At 40.2% G+C, this 24,384-nt stretch overlaps 1 protein-coding gene across 4 annotated transcripts in view; it reads right to left on the reverse strand.

Annotated features, from left to right (window-relative positions):
- Positions 1-2,756: 2,756 nt before the first annotated feature.
- The window catches only part of LOC136858218 (very long chain fatty acid elongase AAEL008004), a 244,715-nt gene continuing 223,087 nt past the window's right edge, over positions 2,757-24,384 (reverse strand). For all 4 annotated transcript variants that reach the window (XM_067137604.2, XM_067137601.2, XM_067137605.2 and 1 more), the window contains 2 exons: positions 14,689-14,825; positions 2,757-4,743 (listed from right to left, as the gene is read on the reverse strand). In XM_067137604.2, the coding sequence (XP_066993705.2) occupies positions 4,576-4,743; positions 14,689-14,825 (305 nt within the window). In that variant the 3' untranslated portion in view covers positions 2,757-4,575. The remainder of the gene's footprint in view (positions 4,744-14,688; positions 14,826-24,384) is intronic.

Consider the following 24,384-nt stretch of genomic DNA (forward strand, 5'->3'; position numbering starts at 1 on the left):
TCTTATATCTACAGCATTAAGACACCTCCCCCGAAAATCCAAGACCTGGAGGTGTCCCAATCCCTTGCTAGGAGAGTACCAGCTAGATCACGTTTCCATCAATAGAAGGAAAAGCAAGGACATAATGAACGTCAAGGTATTGAGAGGTGCCAAAATCGATTCAGACCACTACCTATCTTTGGTCAAAGCAAATTTCATTCCACTCATGAAGTGCAGACTTGACAACTACACCAGGTCCAGAATCCCAGAATTTAATCCTGCCCAATTTAAAGACAACAACAACAACTCTACTAAGATCCTACGAAATAATCAGAATAAAAAGGATTGGCCTCATCTACAGAAGGCACTGATAGATGCAGCAACAGAAACCATCCCCGCAACCAGGAGTAAACACCCATGCTGGAGGCCAACATGCGATAAGGCAATAGAGTAGAGAAGAGAGAGGCACTGGTGAAATGAAACTGTAACAAAAGCACGGAAAATCATACAGCCTTCCTAACAGTCAGAAATAAACCGGCCAAAACCATCAGAAATGCTAATAGGCATTTTAACAACGACATCATAGATCAGGCAGAGAAAGACTTTCAAAGAAACAACACCAGTAACTTGCATAAAAACTCTAAAACCACAGACAAACGCTTACTCATCCCCAACACTTCACCTCCGAGGACCAGACGGAGAACTGAAAATGAACAATGAAGATTGTACTATAACCCTTGCAAAATATTTTGATGACCTCCTCAATGCAGAAGAACACGAGGAAAAACTACAATTTCAACCCAAGAATGTTATTAACCCAGACTCCCTTCCTCCTACCAAAGAAGAAATCTAACTGATCATCTCTGAACTGAATTCGAACAGAGCAGCTTAAGTGTCTGCTGGGGAAGGTCATTCGGGAATGGGCGAATACACTAGCTGACTACTCTGGATTGAAAATCGGCTACAAGAAATACAAGTTAACAGTCACTTGCTTAGCCTTCGCAGATGACCTCACACTCTTAGCTTCAAGTATGGAAGAAGATACGTACCAGCTATCCTCCCTCGAACGCATAGCAGCTAAAGTGGGGCCGAAGATCACTGTCAACTAAACATCATTTCTGACCAACATCAGAGAAGCACCCAATTTCATTTCTATGGGGGGGGGGAATAATAATAAATGCAACTCATTCAAATATCTTGGAGAATGGATAACCCCAAATATAAACGAGGACCTTGAAATGAAGAGTAGATGCACTAAATTAGAAAGAGATTATCATCTTTGTAAGAACATTTACAAGTATAAATCCCTCTCCTTGAATTTTAAACTTTGACACTACAACACTGTAGTAAGACCATCTGTACTCTACGCCTCAGAATGCGCAAACATGACCCGGAAAGGACAACTCATAAAACTGGAACTGAAAGAGCAAAGGATCCACAGAAGGATTATGGTTCCCATCAAAGAAAGCAATGGGTCAGAATGGGGCACAACAATGAGCTGTACAGTAAAATACAGAGCATTACAACAGCTATGAGGAAGACAAGACTAATGTTCCATGGTCACGTAGTCAAGATGGACAGCCAGAGACTCACTTCAAGGATCTTCAACACTATATCTACAGTAGAGGGAAAGAAACAAATGTCAAATGGACGAATTTAGTTCGGAAAGACCTACAATACATAAATATTGATCACATTGGCATTTACAACCAAGATAAGTTCAGAATGTTAATCACGACATTTGACTATCTCCAGTCACTAACAGCTAAATCACTGCGTCCAGGAGTAGAAGTGAAATGGACTCAAGAAAGGAAATACATCCATAGCGCTATATTGAAGGAATACTGGGCTAAGAAGGAGAAAAAAGCTCACCAGATTAAAGAAGCACGTGGACCATTTTAGGCCTAAACGAATAATAATAATTATATTATATTATATTATATTATATTATATTATATTATATTATATTATATTATATTATATTATATTATATAATTAGACGATATGGAAAAAGATAATATCCAGAGATTCATGGACGATGTTAAGAATTGTGGGGTTCTTTTCCTTGCTTCTTTTCTTCTCATTGTAATTTTCTTGATTGTGGTATTCTTTCAAATATATAATTTTCTTTGAACACTGGGAGCTCGAAGGATAGCTGGAGATATTAGCAAATAATGAGAGAGGTATAATTACAGTGGAAGCTTTCGAACTAAGAACCATCCGCGAGTTGTTATTCCTTTCAGCAAGTGCGACAGTACTTGGTGTGTGTCCTTGAGAGTTCAGCGGCGATGACGCAATCATACAACACTACCATGAATTATTTCAAGAAAACTGTTAATCCTACTTATGAACGTTATGATGTTTCAACTTCAACCATTTAACAGCCTTTCTTACGGAGCCAAAATAAATTCGTATTTGATATGAAAGATCCCGAAAGGATGCTTTTGGAGAATTTTACAAATATGATGATCAATGCCGTCTATTTTTCTTCTCTGAGAACCTTGCGCTATCTGTTTGGTTTACTGGGCTTAATATTTTCCGTAACCTGAGATTTGTTAGAAACAGCATGGAATGCTGTACGATCTGGAACGTTTACTACCCGGAAACTTCCTTGAAATCGTGTTTCGACTTGACGGACTGACTGAGTTAACTCGAGCGCGCACATTCCGTGCGTTGAGCTCGGCAGACGGTTTTCATGTCACGAATAAGAAAAACATGGCGGGGTTGGTTCTTAAATCAAGCGCTCTCACTGCAGTTAATAAATCTAACTGTATGTATTCTAAGTAAAAGATTTTATTAGTACAAAATTTTACATTATTCAACATGTAAAATTGTTTACAAAATATCTTTCATAAAGCAACTATAGACTCTCGATATATGTAAAGACTATCGGTTGTTGGCTTATTGTAGAAAAGCATGTCCTCTAAAAAAATAAGAGCCTTTATTTTACCAGAGTACAACTTATATTGTACAGTAAATGTTTACCATCAAACACTTACATCGCTGACTACGCAAGATCGCACGACCAGGTTAAGTAGAACTTTTCGGCTAGCAACTGTCCTGTTGGCATTGGTGTATACTTGTTACGTTTGCAATATTCTTAAAACATTGCTTCAAACTTTCATTTTTATTAACTCAATTTCTCCCATAATGCGAATAGCATTCGTTGCACGTATACATTGACATTGAAAAGAAACTAGTAGGTAAGCCTGCCTTCGGCAGTCGAAATTACTATCTATAAAGTAATTGGAAATTCTACATGGACTATTAATATCTTATGAATAAAAGTTACACATTCCAGGTTTTATGCTACATTTAGATGGAATCAAAACAGGTATTGTAGTATTTCGTTACAAACCATATTGAGTGCAGTTGTAGCTCGGAATTGTGCTTTGACAACTACGGACATGTGTACTCTTGGGAAAGCAACATGCAACTGACCAAAACACTAGAGTGCGGAGATATACCCCAACATTAATCTTTATGCTGGTTTCTTATTCATTGTGACAGAGAAGTTTAGTTTACAGTGAATTGCCTCCATTTAAAAACAAAACGTATACACAGGTGCTAAATCTATTCTTGGATCACAACACTTTCTCCTTGGAGCTGAGTCCGTCTGATATTCTTCATTAAGGATATTTTTGTCTAGCTTACGTAAACTCAAACTCGTTCCATTGCACAAACGAGCTTTATTATCTTCATTAACATTATGGAGTCAATGATAATGTACGTTATTTGGTCACCTATCAAACTATTCAGAACCTATGGGTTGATGATAACTTGTTCGTTTCTTGAGCAAAAAGAAATTGCCACTTTGGAAAAAATTGGACTCTGACTTGGACGAAAAGAAGAACCAAGTGAATCTCGTACTGTATTTTGTGAAATACTATTTTGAAGAATCTCAGTACTGCCATTTGACTGAGTTCTTGGTTTTCTTGTTTTAGAAGCCATTTACTGTGTTTAATTCGTTTTGTGCAATAAAGTAAAATATTTAAAACTTGACTGTGTAACACCTGCTCTGTAACAGTGAGTAATTACTGCCAGACATTGTTTAAAGCCTTCAACAGACAAGATCACATTCACGAGATTGTTGTTGTTAACACGCATTAGATGATTCAGTGTCCGGCTCCATACCTAATGGTTAGCGTGCTGGCCTTTGGTCACAGGGGTCCCGGGTTCGATTCTCGACAGGGTCGGGAATTTTAACCATAATTGGTTCATTTAGCTGGCAGAGGGCCTGGGCGTATGTGTCGTTTCCATCATCATTTCATCCTCATCACGACGCGCAGGTCGCCTACGGGCGTGAAATAAACAGACCTGCACCTGACGAGCCAAACATGTCCTCAGACACTCCCGGCACTAAAAGTCATACGCCATTTCATTTCAGTTGATTCTGTAATTGACCCATTTGAATTGATATGGATGAAAATATGTGGGAGAGGCACAGGAATGGAGAGAGTGAGAGAGAGAAATAAAGCGAGAGGGAGAGAAGACTTTCGAGAGGCTTCTAAGAACACACGACGTAAATTTCTCAGTTCCATATAACTATGAACTGAAGATCATCTCACTTGAGTATTAAACCTCCACACGCATTTATCATACAGTCTTCTTACTAGGCCTATACGCCTTGCGATAAAAGTCGTAGAAAAGTGCAGACATGAAGGCATTTTGCGGTACGACCACTGCTGTTGTCCAAACTGGATAACCGCAATTCTCCACGAAGAGCAGCTGCAAGGAGTGGATAGTGATGAAGAAGAACTGGACCTGCGGACAGAGAATGAATCAGTTAGTAGCCAAGAACGAATCATTCATTTAGGCGGTCACAAGCCAATTTAACTACCTATCACCAGAACAGCTAGCTAGTCGATGTCGAAAGATAGATTTTTACTGGTAAAATGTAACTATTACATGATGTTTCACTGTCTATTGTTTATTCTTCTGGGAGGAAAGTAGAAGAGAAGGAAAAGGGTAAGGTTAATGTGGTAACTTTCCACGTTGGCACCAAGAATGTAAGGCAAACAGAAATAGGTACTAAAAGAGCTGGGAGTACATGGGATCTGGTTTTGACAGTGCGGTATAAGAATAATGGAGTGGATATTTTTTGCCAGTGTGATACTGTGTAGGAGGGATAAAATCTAAAGAATGATCGGGGATTTAAATGAGGCTATGAAGTTGGTGTGTGTGTAAATTCGAGAAAAGATTTGTACATTTGGGTGGGTGAGTGGGTGGGTAGCAGATAAGGATCTACGCTCAAATGGCCTTCACTTGAACCGCGATTGTACGTATCAGTTAGTAGGTTTGCTTGTAAAAGATTTACGGAGACACATTCAGGTAAACAGGGCAGACTAGGGAGCGGTAACAAAAGTATAGGAATCTGGAAGCCAAGTAAGGATGATATAAAGTCGTTAGTATTAAACTGCAGAATTATTATAAAGAAAGGAATAAAATTAAGTAGACATGACGATAAGCTTTAACGCTTCCTCCATGTCAGAAAACAAGGTGAAATTCTTTACGTTTTGCAGAGAAGTTTGCTCCACGCCTTCAGAAGGAAATCTCTTCTCTTCACGAGCAAGACTTCTCTCATAACGAAGTTTTAAATTTAAGAATGCTTTACGTTATTATGTTATTCGCTGCGCTCCTTATACTGGCCTTGACAATCGCTTATAAAGCCCACCATAAAGCTGTAATCGGAAAGATTCACCATAATGCCGCTGGAGCGCTGGCCACCTAAGTCACTGACAGAAAGCCGTATACCGCAAATGACCGCATTTCCAGTTTCATTAGTATTGTTTTGCTGTCGTAAGTGTTGGTAATGCTTTCGTAATGAGGTGTTTGTTGGCTTTTTATTGAGAGTTTATAATTGTAAGTATGTTGGGTATTCAGTCCGAAGGCTGGTTTGATCCTCCACAGCTATGCGAACAGCTGTCATAAATTGCCTAGTTATCACTGAAGAGGCGTACTAGGGAAACGAGGAGTGAGGTGCTTCCCGTTGCTTTCCTCACTGAGCCAGAAGTTGCTCAGACATCATTCTGCCAAGCCCACTGAAATGCACGCATCAACTGACCCTATGAGTGATATTTTCATACCATTCATAACAGAGGCTGCCTGCATAAGGAATGGTATTACTAGTATCGCTCATACCTCAGTCACTTTCGCATTCTCGAAACCAAGGACGAGACTGAGACAGGTCAATGAAAGTAACAAATTTATTCTAGTCCATACCAGAAGACATAGTGCACTGTAAACATTATATCTCGCCAGCTTTATGCGCTAATATTCCTTTATTGTGTAGTGTGGTGATTTGATTTTTTAAACTGTGTTTACAATTTTCTGAATATTTATTATTTTTGTGGTGCGCCTTTTTGTACTTTGAACATAAATTTTCAGCAAACAAGAACAAATGTAATGAGTGGCTCAAAGGGATTTCACACAGTAACTTTGTCCTAAACAAGAATTATAATTTATGCGATACTTCGGTTTTTCAATTGTGTAGTGTAGTGATTTATTTTTCTTTAACTGTGTTTGGAAATATTCGAACATGTATTGCTGTGTGCCTTTATGTACTTCGAATAGGAATAAGTGCAAAGTGACACTATCATTTCACGAATTCCCTTGTTGACCAGAACAAAACTAAATAGTGGCGCAACGCAATTTCTCGTGATAACGTTGTCCCTAACAATAATTTTGCTTCTTCTATTGTCAGTAGCCTTCATTTCAGGAAATTCCTTCAAAGTTATTGCATTTTTTCAGAAATCATGTATTGCCTCTCACTACACTATCAAGCTGGCACAAATCTGAGAACACTACGTTGAAATCTAAGAAAAAATCGGATGACTTCTGATATTGTTGAGATTTATTTCCAAATTCATTTTCAAATATCAGTTTCACTGTAGAACTTCTAGCATAAAGTGAATGAGAAATGACATTACAAGCACAAGGATGACTGAAAACCAAAGTTTGTGTTATAGCTCCCCACAACCAATGAATTAGCTCTTTCATCTTAGTTTTCCGTTTCTATTTTCGGATATTTATCACCCTTAAATTTTCTGTCATTGAACAATCCTTCAGGCGGAGTCATATTTGCCACACGACAGAAACACAACATATATTTATCCAAGATAATCTGAACTTTAAAATTTAAACACTGACAAGTAGGATCATTTACAGTTTTGACAGTAAGTCCAACGTACGAAGCTAAGTGTTACAGTACCAGTGCAGTGAACAGTTTACCAAGTATTTATTCAAAAATACTTCTCTTACACTGAATTTTTATTTAAAGTTCTAGTGCAAGGTATGAATGTAATGTAATCTGAAACTATATATATTGAAATTAAAATTTTAACCTGTATGAGTCAAAATATGTATGTTAACCATGCAGCGAATATTTAAGTAGAAAAACCAAACCCCATGGCACTACAGCCCTTGAAGGGCCTTGGTCTACCAAGCGATCGCTACTCAGCCCAAAGGCCTGCAGATTACGAGGTGTCGTGTGGTCAGCACGACAAATCCTCTCGGCCGTTACTCTTGGCTTTCTAGACCGGTAAGTAGAAAAAAGTAAGACTTTTATGTTTTGACCACGCCTCCTTCCTGACAGCAGCACTTGAAGAATTTTAAAGCTCTAATTGAGCAATGACTCTTAATCTCAAGACTAACATCAGAAGACAAATTTATTGTGGTAAGTTCTGCTTTGTATCTAAATGCTATGGATAATAAAAGTGATTACTATTATTACTCACAGTTAAAGAACGTCAGTTAGACTACTCAATATCTCCGGAGTATCATTTCACGACGTTATTTGGGCAAACATTAACGAAAGTAGCCTTTATGATTAATCAGCAGTATTAATCAATGTAACATATTCGTTCATTCCTCTGAATGAAGATAAAATGGCAACCAAAGTCAATATCAGCTGGACTACTTGATCTCTTCGTAGTTTCATTTCACGACATTATTTTGGCAAATACAACGAAAGTAACTTTTATAACTAAATTACGATAAATCTGCAATCAAAGTCAATATCTTTCCTACAGAGGAGTATGCATTTCTATCGCCAAAACCTAGGTCGCCAGCGCCACGTGTCGAGCTATGAAACTACTCCGATTACAGTGTTCTGTAGTAAGTTATACTCTCGTTCGTCACTAAATGATTCACTGTTCCTTCCGAAGTGGGAGCTGACTACATCACCTTAGTTCCAAATAAGATGTTTCTGTTTCATCTTGAGTGCGGTGCGAAGGAAACAGCAAGGTCACCAGACGAATCAGAGACGAATGTGGTAAAAGAAAAACTAAAAACATGAAAAAATAAAATGAGGTGCAACGAAAGACTAACAAAGTTCTCTGCGGAGCCAGGCTGAGTGACTCAGACGGCCACGGCCGCTTGCGTCCCATTCCTAGCCCTTTCGTGTGCCATCGGTATTTCTTATAGATATTCAAGATGCGTTCAAACTATCACGAAGGGTATAATTCTTTATAACACGATATTCTTGTGAATATAAAAAAAATTCAAGAGAACATACGGCATTTCATTGGAGAAACTGTTAACAGTCTTTGGACTGTTGGTGACTCTTTGCTGATCATCGTAATCAAAAATTACAGTATTGACATACGGACGAAAATAAAGAATATAGAGTAGTCGAGGAGACAAAAATAATAATCAGCTGATTCTTGTACTCCGATTATTTCTATCTCCAAGCCTCCACCTTCGTTCCTTTGATATTTAAAGTTAGTTTCAATTTCTGGCAGCTTGTCGGAAAACAAATCTAATAAATTAACTGCTTAATTTTAATTACTTTTCTGCCGTGTCAGTTAAAATATTGGCTTAGCATACGTCTGAGCGCAATTTAGAAATGTAGTGTAATTAATTTATTTAAAAAATGCCTGATTTATTGCTGTAAAATCCTTGTGTATTGAAACATTCTGTTCATGGGCCAATTGAAGCAATATTTAATGCATTGATAATACTTATATGAGACCACAGTGAAAGGGCGCGAACTGGAGTAATAGCACGATTGAGAGAATCACCGCGTCAGTTTCGGGTGTGGGTCAGTGTGTGACAAGGATAGAGACAAGGAAAGCCAACCACTTGATGCTAGGGGATTTTCTTACGCCAATCTACGGACAAGAAACGCTGTAGATTCCAGGGCTGATGAGAAAATAAACTTGAGATGTATCTCCGCCCACAGGTGGAAACTGGAGAAGATAAAATGATAGGAAAATCAGAAGTAATTTTCCGAGTGATATGATATGCATGGATATGCTAATTATTATCTCCTGTAATTAGTAGGTGTTCGCGGTAAGCACCGTGAGGACCACGCGCACTCCACACAAGGGAGTCAAGTGGATTTCAAGTGTGTTTGACGGGGAAGAACATGGCTTGGCGTGGGTTATCGAGCTAATGAATACTGAGCAGTGCAAGCCAGTACACCACTCAATACTCAACTCTGATCTTGAAAGTGCGTAACATGTGTCTCTCGTGCCGAAGCATAGCTTTGTCTAACAAAGCATCATCTTTATACAGTGTTAGATAGTTGGAGAACTTTTTTTGTCTGCACGGTTAGAATACCTGTCAGTTATTTCTAGACTGAATTATGAAAGCGAACAGCAATCAGTTAATTATGGTAAGAATTAAAGACATTCTCACTCTAGCTAGGATCGCACACTGTGTAGGCTTAAATCCAGTAAAGCTTAATTGCTAACTTGCTCTAAGAACTCTGTGAACTCAGACTAAACTGAAAAAATTATAAGTCTCGTTAATTGGGCTTTTCACGTGGACTGAAATTAATATGCTGATGGACAGGGCGCTAAGCTTCATGAAGCTAGAACAGTGATTGTGAATAGCACTAACAGTAGTAAGCTTAGCAGGAGGAAGGATGAAATAGCATAGAATTTTGCTTTACAATTTGCTAGGACAGAGGTGCGTGTACGGTTAAGCACGGTAATTTGCTTAACAACTTTCCGTCAGGAAAATGACAGGAGCAACGGTGCTATGCGATAGTAAGGGAATATGCACATAAACAAACACGGACATAAATGCAGTATTCCCTTGCAGTTAATGTTAGACCGCACGTAAACTCATCAGTAAGCGCTGATACCCCACTGCCCATCCCAGTCGTACGAGAGGGTGTAAGAGGACAACAGGTGCCGCCGGGAGAAGAAGATCGAGGATCAGGCAGAAGCCCAGGGTCAACACGGTCTGTAGGAGCCAGCAGCTAAGAATCAACGGCCAAGAAAACGCAAGACCATGGGGAAGCTACTGGAGATGAACCGAGGACTGTGGACCGGTCACAACAGCAGTACCACGGAGTGCTAGGAGCCTATGGCCCGCTATAGAAGACCGCTAAGATCATGAGCTAATAAGGGGAGACAGACTCTATTTTATACATGGTTTAGGGATAGGATAGCTTCGCAGATGTTTGTAAATAATTAGTTGAAGCCCTTCAGGCAATAATGATTTATTTTTTTACACTCATTACTTGCATGCGTAGATAACGCAGTTTTCTATTTGGGAGTGTTAGATTATACTTTGTTCAGAGATGTAGATTGGATATTGTGTTGTTTGTGTAAATAGATTTGTGAATTATGTCGGGGCCAGGGCTTGCAGTGTAAGATCATTAAAAGGAAAGAGACCTGTACGGTCCATTAACATCAATAGGAAGACCTTGTGAGTTAGGTGAGCTATTTAAAGAGAAAATTGCATGAGCATGAATTACAGATGTAGTTTTCACAATCTGATATTTGCAACGTCGTAGTCAGAATGGTCATCAAAATAATTCCCTCAAATATTCTCTTAGACATGAGCGTGGCTTGAACTGCGGACCACAGAGTCCAGAGAGATGATGCCCAGACCAGATAAAGTAATGTTTGATTAGCCCGTAGGTGGCTTGGCTGATTATCCCTCAGTTTGTGTGGTTAGGCAGGAGATAAATGTGCAATGTACGATATTGAATGGTCTGGAGATAGCTCAGCAGATGAGCCTTATTGTGTACGCATGAAATGAGATTGATAATTTATACTTCGCGATACATAATAACGAGGAACCAGCCAGGCAGATAAGCCTCTTAGTTTAAGTGTATGGAATGAAAGAAAGTAATTATAATTTTGTAACGGGCCAGACAGTGAGCGATCAGACGGTCGGGTCTGTAATTTATGAGGGTCTGGATGGCAGTAGTAATGGCCGCTGCCGTGACGTATAGCCATGTCTGGGGATTTGAGTGGAATGGGAAGAGCTGATGGTGATGTGATTTGTTTTGGTTTGCGAGTCTCTCTCCCTCACCCAAGAAGGTGGTCATTAGCCCAAGGCGGGGTGGCTTGAAATAAGGTGCTCTCTGTAATTTTCGTAAGCTGCAACAGTCTCCGCATTTTATTATTGTACATCTATTACAGGTGATTTAAGATGCATATATTGTTTCGTGTGTTGTCATTGTATTTGTTTCCTTTCGTCTGCATTTATGTAATGCATAGCGGTATCGCACGGATACGAGAAAAGGTCTCGTATTCGTATCCCAGCTGGCGAGCTGTGACGTCTGCGTGTATAGTTTTAAGTATTTTTGTATGGGTCATTTCAGTCCTGTAGTGCAGTGTAAATATTTCCCTACACAGGGAAACTGATAGAGTAAGTAATGCGAAGTGATTTTCTCCCTAATCTCATGTGTATTCTGTTTAAGCCTCGTTTCATAATGAATCAAAATCGGGTCCGTCCAAGCCAAGACACCTCTTCCGCTCATATGAGAATTCCTGCCGGTGAGCGCCGAATTAAGATTGATTTTTGCCACTTCATGACAGAATTATTTGTATAAGTCTTAATGTAAATAACAATTCAACGGTTAATGTTTGCTTTTGGAGTTCTCATCTATCCTTATGCTGTAAAAAATGGTTATTTTGGTTTGAAGTGATTTTTGATCTCACACAAGTGCAGACTACAGTCCTAGGCATATATCCTGTACCTCTTAATTTCCTCTATAAGTCACGCGAACATTTTCCACGGATCTCGCCGACTGTGCAGCCTGGTGCCGAAGAGGACAGGGCATTATGGTAAGCTATGTGCCAATATTTGCGACCCACAAAGGTAGGTATTCCTACGATACTACAGTACTTCCGCTACGTTCTCAACATTCGCTTAACGTGTATTGGAGTTTGTAGGGCACAGTATTTCCCCTGATATTTCAGCATCTAACGACAGTTTTCATTTCCGTTTTAGGGTAATAATAATAATAATAATAATAATAATAATAATAATAATAATAATAATAATAATAATAATGGCGTTTGGCCTTCGGAGAGTCCTAGTGCAAGACTTATAGGCGACCTGTGCGCCTGTGAGAATGGTACCTTCTCTGTGATGAGCTCTAATGCTGAAGACGGCACACACACACAGCCTCTGACCAATCGGAATTAACCAAGGAAGATTATAATACCCGACCAGTCCGGAAATCGATGCCGGGATCCCTCGGACCGAAAGCCAACAAGCTAAACATTTAGCCACTGAGTTTTGCTTAATAACAATAATAATAACAATAACAATAATAATAATAATAATAATAATAATAATAATAATAATAATAATGGGTTTGAACCCCAGTATCGCAGCCCTGAAGATGGTTTTCCGTGGTGTCCTATTTTCACACCAGGTAAATGCTGGGAATGTACCTCAAATAAGGCCACGGCCGCTTCCTTCCCATTCCTAGTCCTTTCCTATCCCATCGTCGCCATAAGACCTGTCTGGGTCGGTGCGACGTAAAGCAAGTATTATTATGTTGTGTCCACCTTGTCAATACACTTTTAATGACGGAAAATTATTTATTCTATAATACATTCTTCAGGAACAATATGTATTCCCTTCACCAGTAAAGTATTGTAAAGAAATGAATGAAATAAATAGCATAATATTTATCATGTATTGTAATAAGTGTTGAATCATAGTTGAGAAGTGATATGGATGCGTAAATTTACTCACGAAACCGAAGTGCTCATCGTGTAGGCCTAGACAGACTAGGAACGGTTGGAGGATCAGTATTCATACTGGTGAAAGAAGCTATGAAAATGTGAAGGTTGAAATGAAATTCTAGATGTAAGGTTCGTCTCTAAATATAAAAGGCAACTTGATGTTTTTGGAATATACAGACTTGGAACGTGTGGCGCTGATGATGATGAGGAATTCTTTGATGAGGTCAGCTAAGTGGGCAACGACAAAGAAAGGAGAGTGATCGTAGCGGACCGAGCGAGTTGGCTGTTCGGTTAGGGGCGCGCAGCTGTGAACTGGCATTCGGGAGATAGTGGGTTCGGACCCCATTGTCGGCAGCCCTGAAGATATATTTCCTTGGATTCCCAATTTCACACCAGACAAATGTTGGGCCTGTACCTTAATTAAAGCCACGGCCACTTTCTTCCAACTCCTAACCCTTTCACCTCCCATTGTCGCCATATGACCTATCTGTGTCGGTGAGACGTAAAGCCAATTAAAAACGATATAAGCGGGTATTCTCAATTTACCAAATGTTAACTAGTAATGAAATGAGAAAGAAGGAAAGCACGAACAAAAATAAGATAGTTTCGTAAGGGGAGCTGAATTACATAGTAATGGAACCAACTATACGGTAACATATACCAGACGTGGAATTGATAAAACCAAAAGAGCTCTGTAGATAAACTGAAGTCGTGGATGGTACAAATGGACACGAAGCTGTTTTTCTCGTATTTAAAAATAAATGCCATAAAAGGGTAGGTTGAAAAAATAGGACTGTTAGGCAATACCACATGGTGATAAGAGATGCACTGGGAAGTTTCTAAAAAGCGACTATGATCACTGCAAATTATTATTTTTTAATTGTTAATAGCCTGTGGGATGGGTTTAAAGTAATTATTGAGGAATTTGAAAACAAGTATGTACCTTTCAAAGTAGTAAGGAATGGAAAAGTCCCACTATATTTTAACTGAAAAATATGGAGAATAAGGAGGAAGGGTTGATTAGAGAGAAATTTTTTTAGGAATTGTGGAAATCACAAGGGAATGAACTTAGTAGAGAATTGAATATAGCAAAAAGGTCAGCAAAGAATAACAAGCAAGGATAACATAAACCCACTGTCTCCCGAAAGCAAGTTGACAATTGACATTATAAAACGATACAAAAGTTGGAGGCTATAAGAACAGCTGGGATTTTTAAAGACTTTTTCGGGTATACTAAAAACAACTGGTATATCTGAAATATTTATTTTATTACTATTTCAATGTAGGAGCTATAACTAAATAATGGAGTGTTGCTATAGTAGCCCACGCCCCCCACGCCCACCCAGTGTACAAAGAGTTATAAATATAAAGCAGATAATTACAGGTCAGTCAACTTTGACATATGTTGCTTATGAGCTTGACGGCGGAATAGAATACAAAACATAATGATATTTTATTAATAATAATTGATGATGAGATATTTTCACTTGGGTATTTTACGCTCAGTCTTCGAAAGGTTCACCTTACTGACTATCGTAGAAAGAAAATATTTTAAACTTTAGTAAAATACATATTTAGAAGTTAAATTATATGTGCATATTGAAGTAAGAGGATTTTCAGATTAAGCAGAGGAATAATACTTCAAAAATTTGCCATAAACCAGTCTAGTTATTAGAAAACTACAAGAGTTACACATATAAAGAAGTAATTGATGAAGCTATTGTTAATATTAAGAAAAAATGCCATATGTATTTCTGGAGGTAATTACCATTTGTAGCTGAGTAAGATGCTTCTTCCACCACAAGTACTTCCTTGAATCTGAGCTCAATGACGCCAGTAAGTAGTAAGAATACATGATGATGTGGACGAAGGAATTTATAAAGCCCAAGAAGGTCCCGTGACCACCTGAAACAGAAATGTTGAGCTATTTCATTTCTATGTCATCAGTTCACATTACTAGATACTTACAGTAATCCATTAATGTAATCTATATAATTTGATACACCGTTTCCAGAAATGGGAATCGTGAGGAAACGGCTCAGCTGTTTGCAATGCGTCACCCCTCATTTTAGAACACATAATCTGAAATTCCTTGGAAATATAATAGTTCTTATATGACTACCGAGTTTTCTACATAATTTCCTTATTCTCTTCCATTAGTTCTAAAGTATTCTGCTAGGCATCGTGTGGTAGCTGGATAGTTCCAAAATCCCCACTAAGTACTGTGCGGCAATGGTATTGTCGTTACTAGCGCTATAGCAGGAGAATCGCCAGATAGCACTAGCATGTTAGCGTACTGTTAAGACGATAGCGTGAAGTTACTGCGATACGAGATGTGACTTGAAGTTTTGTCGTTGTGAATCTGCAGACTTACCTAAAATTTAGTTTACAAATCAGAATTGTTTGCAAGGGAACATCCCTGCAGACGTGCTCGATCCTACAGAGACTCATACCTGAGAAACTGAACCCGAAAAATTTCTGGTGATAAAACTAGACCGCAGAGCCCGACTGCTATTTCACCCAGGTACGTCGGAATCATGACTTTTCTTCAGCATTTACTGTGCAATCCAATAGCAAATTTTAGGTTTCTCTGTGTAAAACATTCCGTTAACATGACAGAAATACCATTTTCATTGGAGATGTGAATAGAAGGATGAGTGAAACTATTAAAGTGAAATTTTTCTGTTTCGGATCATGGCGGTCATTAGTAAGAATTCCTTTTTACTGGTCTCTTACGAAATATCATATGTTATTGTCTATGTCGAAAGGCAGATGTAAATAAAAAAATAGAATGTGAGAATCACGTTTCATAAACACAATAAAACATGCTATTCTTTGGGTATTTTACACTTAAGACACATTCAATTTAGATTAGGAGAGAATAGCCTGTCACATCCGTGGGGCTTATTTCATCGATCCATTTTGTGTGGCCAGGTAAATGAGGTAAAATGAAATGAGAGAATTATCTGCATTAAAGTGCCATTCGTTCATTTCTAAGCCAGGTTGCTGCACTGGGATGTAGCTAGCCGTTAGCCATCCAATTCTTGTTCACAGTCAAGCAGATTTGTGGGCTATGCAATCGCTGGAATTGTCTTCAGCGTACGCGACAAATCTTTCTTCGCTAGTGGTTTAACGTCGCATCAACACATCGAAGGCATTCGGCGACGCTAGGCTGGAAAAGGGCTAATATTGGGAAGCATGCCATTAATTATGGCACAGCCCCAGCCTTTGCCTAATATGAAAGTGGGAAAACATCGGAAAACATCTGCAAGACTGTCGACGGTGGGATTCGAACTTATGATCTTCCGAATGTAAGTTCACAGCTACGTGACCTTAACCGCACGCCCAACTCGCTCGGTCCTTATTATTATCAGCATACATTATTATCACTGGAGCACTGAATATACATGAACGAGGTTCTCACCTCGAAACTTTTCAGTAAACAAGAACGTGCCGGTAGTTAATAGACGTTCTTTTAGATATGTGTGACCACCGTCCTCAACAATAATACCGAATAAGGTAAATACTGAAATCTATACAGAGAAACATTGATATGTTCTCGACTCGTAACACTTCTTGTTAGCTAATAATGAAGTTATTCCCCTTTCCTTCCAGATATATTCCACTTAAAGATAGCATCATGTCGTAAACATTACGACATATCTCAGTCATTTTGGTTCTGAGAACATCAGCAAGTACAAGAAATAATATTCCCTGAAATATTTCTGTATTCATTATTATTATTATTATTATTATTATTATTATTATTATTATTATTATTATTGTACCGGGCGGTACACCTCTACTCCGGTCATTTAAAAGTTGCGCCAGTTGAAATTCCTCTTCTGGTGGAAATCTGAACTTTATCTACTCTATTGATTTTCTCGTTTCTCAGAAGATGTCACCACTTGGAAATTTTTGAGTTTGTGAACTGTGTCATTTTTGATGTGTCTTTGTTTCGCTTGAAGTAAGAAGTGTGAACTTTCTCTTCTAGAGGACACTACTGAAGAATTACGATAGTGCAACCTAGTGCGAAATCAAAGAACTATTTTGTTGGAGAAATTTTTATTTCAAGAGTTTGTTCTTTGTTAAATTTCTTTCTGTCATGGTTTAAGTTGGCTGAATACCCCTCTTTTTCCCCTTATTTTGGATCTAGCCAATCCCGAATTTATTTAATTAATTTTCCACCAATAATGTGTTTCTTCTTCCTCTATGTAGGGGTTTCTTTTCCCTAGCCAATAAAAACTTTGAGGGAGGGTGTTTTATTTCCCCTAACGCCTAGAATCTTCCGCGAGAGGATATAAACTGCTGATTTTAGGGTCTCCAGGCCACTTCTGTTCCATCTTTCAGTGTATTAAGTACATAGCAGGAGGCGGGAAGCGCCTCTTTCTTCTTCAGCCGTTCAACACCAGGTAATGGCCTATTAATAACTTCTTTTCTTGCTAGGTCGGCAGTTTAACACTCGCGGCGGGTTCGAAGCATTTCCATCATGTAACCTTTTCCTAAGATGTAATTACTCTTTTCATCTTTTTCTTGTAAAGCTACATATTGGGATAGAGAGTGCTAACCCTCTCGAGCTCCCACTCACATTTGTTTTGAGGTGAACGTTTTTTTCTCAAACTATTCTTCGTTTATGTAATGTAAAGTGTTCTTCTCTAAGTCACCTCTGTAGTATGGGATTAGCCCTTGCGTTAGCGGCCCAGAGCCAGATTAGGTTTTAAAAACAAAGTGTATTAGGAGTGCAAGATCGCCTCCTCTCAAATTGTTATTTTAGAGGTCATGTAATCAACCTTCTTTTCATGTAATAGACCTCAGTAGGTTGGGTATTTTACCATTGTGAATACGTCCTTAGAGGACAGCTTGAAGGTAGAGTTTGGTGTGGCCTTGTGATAGGCTTACAATTTTGAGAGCGGATCGCTCTTTGAAATTTGTTTCTGTATGCCTCGTGCAGGCTTTATGTGTAATGTTTGGAGCCAGTGCTCCTGGGCATGAATGGGGTTTTCTGCCCCTTGGCTAAAATTTTTTGGAGTAAGGCGGGGCTGATTGCCCGAGAGTTATGAAGTAAGGGCACTGAGCCCGAATCCAGTAATATTGTACCTACATTTTTGCTACTCTGTACCTGTTATGATTGTTATCTCTTGTTTTTGAAAAGAAAATATAACCTAGTTAAATTTTAAATTAATTTTACATTGCACGTTAATTTCGTAGCTTGAAACCCATTCACACCCGCACCTTCTTTCACCTCTACCTACCACGGATATCTCCGTAACAAGTGGTAGCAGAGCGTGGTTGAATGGGTCTCAATTTAGCCCCTTTTGACGGCTAAACATTGCTTTGATTCGAACTCTAATAATTTTCTCAGTTGCTGGAATTTTTTGAGTTTTTCAAAATTGTTCTGTCATCATGCCCGGCCCTCGCGATGTTCTCCTCCTTAACTACTTGCGCAAAGAGGAGTTGATATACGAGTTAACTATCAGAAATGTGCAATCTGGAGGCACGGTTGCAATCGACACCAACAAGCTTAGAGAGTCCCTTGATTTGCCCATTTCCATCCCCAATTTGGGAGAGAAAGAAATTGATGACTCTCTTTCCACGATCGTCGAGAATATTACCGGGCTAGCATCTGTAGTCAGCTTTTTTGATGAAAACGATCCGTCTCCTAATCAAATTAAGCGTGTGCAAGGCAGGCTGTATCACTTTGCAAATAGAGTTAATGATCTGTTGTCTCTAAAGGTGAATGACGTTCAGAGGAAGGACGCTAATACGCTCCTTGAAACTATTTCTGAATTGTCTAATAAGGTCACTCAATTGCTAACCGGCGAAGTTCCTCCCAAAACTGATCAACCCGCCACGGTGAATGTAGGTAACGAGGAAGAGCCTCCTCAGGGAGAAGTCAATAGGATAACCGTTGCTGCTCAAACTATCTCTGCCCCATCGAACAACGAATCTGAACGCCGTGCGTCATTGGGTAACATCCGCTCTGAATTAACTTCTTTGCCATTGAAACCTTTAACGACTATGTCGCCTGGGTTCAGTAGCTTGCCTCATCCATTGGCAATGTTGCTTAGAGGTATCTCTAAGTTTTCCGTCAACACCACCAGTGATGTAATTTCATTTTTAAGATTTCTAGTGGAATTTCAGGATCATGCTCTTGTTTTTTCTCTTTCGCCATGTCAAATTTTGCAAATTATCTATCCGTATGCTATTGGTATTCTCTCTGATAAAATCGTAAGAGCCATTGCCGAGCAATCATCTATTGAGGATTTCCATGCCCATTTGCTAGCTAACTTCATCCCGGCTAGGGCCAGGTCCTCCCTGATTCAGAAGTACTATTACCGTGTACAGCGCTTGGATGAAAACTTGGCCGATTTCATTCAAGATATCAAATTCTACACTAGGGTGTTTGCTCTGCACTTTCCTGAAGATCAGATTGTGCAGGCTATTGTAGAAGGTATTTCGCCATCCTACAGGTCATATTTGTGTTTCGCGGCGTGTCCGCAAACCTTCTCTGAACTTGAAGCATTGGCCGTCTCAGCGGAAGGAGTTAGATACGCCGATTCTTTGCGTGTCGCGAAAGAACCCCCGCCTTCCTTTAGTAACACTCGGCCTCCACCTCGCCGACCAGTCAATCCCCGTAAATGTTATGCTTGCGGGTCGCCTGACCATCTGCGGAATAAGTGTCCTCTGATCAAGTCAAGTGGGACAAGGAATGGAGCAGGGTCATCACAAGGCTGTTTTAAGTGTGGGGCCTTCTCACATATCGCCAAGAATTGCCCAAACTCAAATAGCACCCCCTCCTGCTCAACTTCTGGTGCAAATTCCAGCTATGCCAATAATAAAAAGTGACTAGTGGCGTCGGCTGAGCCGACTAATCCATCTTCCCGAGACTTAGCCCCTAGTAAACAGGTTGTAAATGCAGAGAACGACCAGCCTTCAAATTCATCTTTTGAATGCCCTAAAGAGTGTCTTAGGATTGCGGCGGATACCCCCGCACCTGTTCCTTTTCTTAAGATTGAGTTAAATAACGAGCCTATAACAGCTCTCTTAGATTCAGGCAGTGTTTGTTCCATTATTTCGGCTGATTGGTATTCTAAATTGAAATCTGTTTGTAAACTCCCTGACTATGACTCATCTCCTGTTAAATATGTTTCGGCTAATTCATCTCCATTAGAAATTCTAGGTTCCTTACATGTCAAAATTCGGGTTTTTAAATTTACATGGAAGATCAAATTGTTTGTGGCCAAGCGTTTGTCTTGCCCCATCATATTGGGAGCGGACTTCATTTCTCACACTGGTCTTGTGCTCAATCTCCAGAGCAGGTCGTGCACATTCAAATTTGCGTTCAATTGTAGAATTCCCTTGTTAAAGTGTAATTCTGTATCATGTTCATCTATTTCGCCTACCCAGGATGAGATGTTGTTAGACCTTAGACATCTACCTGAGGAGCAGGCTGATAGTATTCGGAAACTGTGTCAGTCGTTTCCCGAGGTGTTCTCTGATACTCTTGGTGTTACTGACCTTATTGAATACAAAATTGAGGTCACGGATTCGATTCCTGTCCGTTTTCCACCGTATAGGCTATCTCCACCTAAAATGAAGGCTCTGAAAGAAATCATCGATCAGATGTTGAAGGATGGTATTATTAGGCCCTCTAAGTCAGCGTATTCTTCGCCTATTTTTCTAGTCCCGAAACCCCAAGGAGGCTTCAGGCCTGTCATTGATTACAGGGCTCTCAATCGGAAGGTGGTGTTGCAATCCGTGCCCCTTCCCGACCTTCATTCTTGTTTTTCATGGTTTCGTAAGGCCAAGTTCTTCACGATCTTGGATTTGAATCAGGCCTACAACCAAATTCCCCTTGCCGAAGAGTCTAAACATCTTACAGCGTTTGCCACGGACTGGAATTTATATGAATACAACCGCGTGCCTTTCGGGCTCCCCACGGGGGCAGCTGTGCTCACTAGGCTACTAGATAGGGTCTTTTCCGACATCAAATTTGAGTACTTATATCACTACTTGGATGATGTCGTCGTATTTTCCGAAACCTTTGAAGAACATCTATATCATTTGCGAGAAGTTCTCAATCGCCTTCGTAAGGCTGGGTTAACTGTTAAGTTGTCCAAGGTTGCCTTTGCTAAGCCCTCTATGTCATTCCTAGGGCATATTGTGTCACCTGATGGTGTAGCAGTCGATCATTCTAGAACACAGGCCATCCGTGATTTTAAACCTCCCAAGGACATTAAAGGTATCGCCAGGTTCATTGGCATGGTGAATTTCTTCAGGAAGTTCATTCCTAATTTTGCTAATAGAGCGGCGCCCTTAAACCTTCTCCGTAGGAAAGGCATCAAATTCGAGTGGGGACCGTCTCAACAAGCCGCTTTTGAAGACCTTAAATTAGCTCTCTGTAATGCCCCTGTACTTGCTATGCCTGATTTCTCGAAGAAATTCATCGTCCAAACCGACGCGTCGTCGTCGGCGGTAGCTGCAGTCCTTCTTCAAGAGACTGAACTAGGGAGGCGCCCCATCGCCTATGCATCTAGGACTCTCTCGGCTCAAGAAGCAAAGTACTCCATATATGAGCTTGAAGGTTTGGCAGTTTTATTTGCCTTAGAAAAGTTCCGTCTCTATCTGGAACATGTCAAATTCGACTTGGAGACAGATAATCAAGCCTTAAGCTGGGTCTTAGGTAGGCCGCGTCGTACTGGTCGTATAGCCCGTTGGGCCATCCGTATTTCTGCCTTCCAATTCGATGTACGACATATCAGAGGTACTGAAAATGTTGTTGCTGATGGACTCAGCCGTATGTTTTCTAACGACGTCGAGACCCATAAACCTGTCGACAGTTCATCACCTTCCGAGTCCATACTATCTGAGGTTAATGCCATCCTAACAGATGCTCCCATGCTCTTTAGGGATATCGAGAAATACCAACGTGAAGATCCGACGCTGGGTCCGATAATGGAAACCCTTTCTTCTGGGGAACATGTCGTCCCTTATGTTCTGAGGAATGGTGTTTTATGTTGCCCATCGAGGCATGATAAGATGATGAAGGTTGTCGTGCCAGCGGTTCTTGTGCCTATGATCTTCAAGTATTATCATGAGACCCCATTAGGAGGGCATCTTGGAATCTTTAAAACCCATGAAAAAATTCGTGAAATGTTCATTTGGAAAGGTATGGACGGTGAAATCCGTGAACTTGTAAAAGCTTGTAAATCTTGTTTGCTTAGTAAACCCACCATGTCCACCAAGGTAGGCCTTTTGTCTTCGCATCAAGCGTCGCGCCCCATGGAACGCCTGTATATCGATTATGTTGGACCCTTCCCCCAGTCAAAGGGTAATGCTAACAAGTTCATCTTTGTGTGCGTAGATGGCTTTACTAGATTTTCTTGGTTATTTCCGACTAAGCTGGCTACCGCTCAGTCCACCATTACTTGCCTAAATTCTATTTTTGCTTCTTTTGGTCCGTGCCAATACATTGTATCTGATAATGCTAAAGCTTTTACATCAAATCTGTTTCGTAAATTCTGTTTTGACTTGTCCATCTCTCATGTAACTACATCTGCTTATTACCCTCAACCATCTCTGGCTGAACGGGTTAACCGTAATCTCAGGTCCGCACTTATTGCCTATCATCATGAAGATCATTCTAGGTGGGACACGTCCCTGCATTGGTTAGCTTTTGCTTTGAATTCGGCGGTTCATGAATCACACAAATTTACTCCAGCTTCTTTGATGTTTAAGTTCCTTCCCAACACGCCGCTCTCTAACCTCTGGTCTCTGAATGACATTCTGCCCGAGACAATAGATCCGGACAACATTAAAGATCTTTGGAAGAAGGCTAAAGCCAATCTTAAAGTATCTCATGAAAAGGTTAGGGAAAGGTATGATCGTGGACGGAGACCCACCACTTTGAAGGTAGGTGACCAGGTTATGGTCAAAAATTTTGTTCCCGCGGGCAAGCTTGCCCCCAGAATTCATGGGCCTTGTATCATTCTCGATTTTCTTACGCCGGTTACCTTATTGCTAAGTAACCCAGCCACCGAGAGGATATTTAGAGTTCACCTGTCCCAGGTGAAACCGGTGTAATTTCTGTGTTAACTTGCTTCATACTATTTTGAAAGGATATGAAGGTTATAATTTTTTTTTTTTGAGTTTCACTTTTAAGGCATTCTGCCCCTTCTGTAATATTTTGGTTTTAGATGTAAGCCTTGTGTAAAACCTGCCCCGACCCGTTAAACTGCCATCCTGTTCTTGCCACGGCCATTACCACGCTCCCGTCTCCTGCTCCACCTTACACTGTGGCTTCATAATAGTAAATGCCATGGATATCTACACGCCGCTGGCCCCTCAACCTCTCCACAAGCCTGTACCCTCAAAGAAGATGATTGTCCAACACAATTCTGCCGCCTAGCTTTAATGTTTCAGCGCCCCCGCAGCCGCGCAGCGCCGTGCAGCGACTGGGGAGGGGGATGGGCCCCCTCCTCTCCAGCGAGGACGACATGTGCACGGCGAGCCGGAGCTCTCCTCCCGGCCAAGGCTGATGTGCGGCGCACGACCTGCTACATGCCCGCAGCCTGTATCTGTTCACCGCGGGCGCGGCGTACTTCAACACCTCTGCTCCCCTCATAGTGCGGGCGAGCGGTATCTCAGGGTACTTGAGGGGTCCGAGCGGCCTCCGTTGGACGCAAGCTGCAACGGCCGGTCTGGCCATCCGACTCAATCTACATCAACTACATGGACAGTCACCATAAGCAATAACTACACTTGGGAATTCAACAACAATATTTGGTGGACATTGCAAAATTTTTCTTCACCTTTAAGTATTAAAAGTTTATCTTCAGAAATTCAAATTCTACAAACATAAAGACTTTCATTCACCTGCAACAACAACATTTTGAAACTGAATTAAGAAATCTTGTAAATGCTACTGCAAACTATCTTCACATTCACATTAAAACTTGGACCTTACTTTCAATCAAAAGTTATGCTCTTCTGTGTTACCCCTTGGAGGAACTTTTGGGGGGGGGAGGTCTGTACCGGGCGGTACACCTCTACTCCGGTCATTTAAAAGTTGCGCCAGTTGAAATTCCTCTTCTGGTGGAAATCTGAACTTTATCTACTCTATTGATTTTCTCGTTTCTCAGAAGATGTCACCACTTGGAAATTTTTGAGTTTGTGAACTGTGTCATTTTTGATGTGTCTTTGTTTCGCTTGAAGTAAGAAGTGTGAACTTTCTCTTCTAGAGGACACTACTGAAGAATTACGATAGTGCAACCTAGTGCGAAATCAAAGAACTATTTTGTTGGAGAAATTTTTATTTCAAGAGTTTGTTCTTTGTTAAATTTCTTTCTGTCATGGTTTAAGTTGGCTGAATACCCCTCTTTTTCCCCTTATTTTGGATCTAGCCAATCCCGAATTTCTTTAATTAATTTTCCACCAATAATGTGTTTCTTCTTCCTCTATGTAG

The sequence above is a fragment of the Anabrus simplex genome, chromosome 1 (genome assembly GCF_040414725.1).
Source record: "Anabrus simplex isolate iqAnaSimp1 chromosome 1, ASM4041472v1, whole genome shotgun sequence".
NCBI classification, from domain to species: Eukaryota; Metazoa; Arthropoda; class Insecta; order Orthoptera; family Tettigoniidae; genus Anabrus; species Anabrus simplex.